The following is a 1,073-nucleotide window of genomic DNA, read 5'->3' as shown; positions in this document are numbered from 1 at the left end:
AAAAAAAAAAAAAAAAATAAAAATATATATATATATATTATTATATCCCCCCCCCCCCCAAAAAAAAAAAAAATCACTTTTGGCAAAAAATAAAATACATTTCTTAGGCCGTTACGATGGTAACGATATGTTAGTATCACGAGATTACCAATAAACCTAAAATTTGAAGAGTTAGATGGTTTTCAATCTTTCAATCTGCTATATAAAGGAATTTGTAAAAACAATCATACCCTTTTGAAAAGTCCTGTGGTGATTTGTAAGGGTCGCAATTAACTGGAATTTGTCCCCAAAAATTATTTGCTCTATAAAACTATAGAAACAATAAAAACATAGTTGTTTAGAGCACATGTCTGTCAGTCAGCATCCAGAATAAATCTAGGGTTTTGACACGAACACCCAAAAATACATAGTATGGCTTATACAGGAACTCCCGAGTCAAAAGTTGTTTTCCCTCTGCTTTGACTCATGATTTTATTTTTTGAAAAAACTTCAAGAGCAGTAAGTTAAGCAACCAAAAGGATACATTAACCTTACTACCAGGTAATGAAACTGTCTTCTGAGCATAAGACTGAGCAGAATCACTGAGTAATGGGTTGGATATATCTCCGGAGAAGAAATAATGAACCGGCGAACAGCAATAAAGTTAAACCTCAATGAAACATTTCTCACCTTAACTTTGATCAGCATGTTGAATAAACACTATTATTTTACTGAAAAGAGAAAGGAGGACTAACAGAACAAAACAACTAGCAAATTAACGCTTTACAACCAGTTCGTCAAGCTAACCTGACTTTACTTCCTGTGTAGCGGGCCAACACTCTAACTATGTCGGCTTTTACCATAACACCAGCAGAAAGGTTCCGCTGTTAAAACTACAGATTAATAATGATAGTAATAATATAAATTTCATCTAGACGTACCTTATCTTTTTTCATAAACTTTTGCAAAAATAAAAACAACACTAATATATTTGTTAGCCGCCATGTGTTGGAGGAGCGTCTGTTGTTACTATTGTTTTCATTACATCCACCCAGAGTTTTAAACCACTGTAATAATTGTCGATAAAGATTTAA

The 1,073-nt window shown here is 33.0% G+C and overlaps 1 protein-coding gene across 1 annotated transcript in view; it reads right to left on the bottom strand.

The window, feature by feature from the left end:
• nedd8l (NEDD8 ubiquitin like modifier, like) overlaps positions 1–838 on the bottom strand; it is a 5,073-nt gene extending 4,235 nt beyond the window's left edge. The window contains exon 1 of the mRNA XM_015014872.1: positions 670–838. Coding sequence (XP_014870358.1) covers positions 670–687 — 18 coding nt within the window. The 5' untranslated portion in view covers positions 688–838. The remainder of the gene's footprint in view (positions 1–669) is intronic.
• Between the last annotated feature and the right edge of the window lie 235 nt (positions 839–1,073).

The sequence above is a fragment of the Poecilia latipinna genome, unplaced genomic scaffold (assembly GCF_001443285.1).
Source record: "Poecilia latipinna isolate Pla-1442-1.1 unplaced genomic scaffold, P_latipinna-1.0 Scaffold1855, whole genome shotgun sequence".
NCBI lineage: Eukaryota > Metazoa > Chordata > Actinopteri > Cyprinodontiformes > Poeciliidae > Poecilia > Poecilia latipinna.
This window is presented reverse-complemented; position numbering and strand designations above follow the sequence as displayed.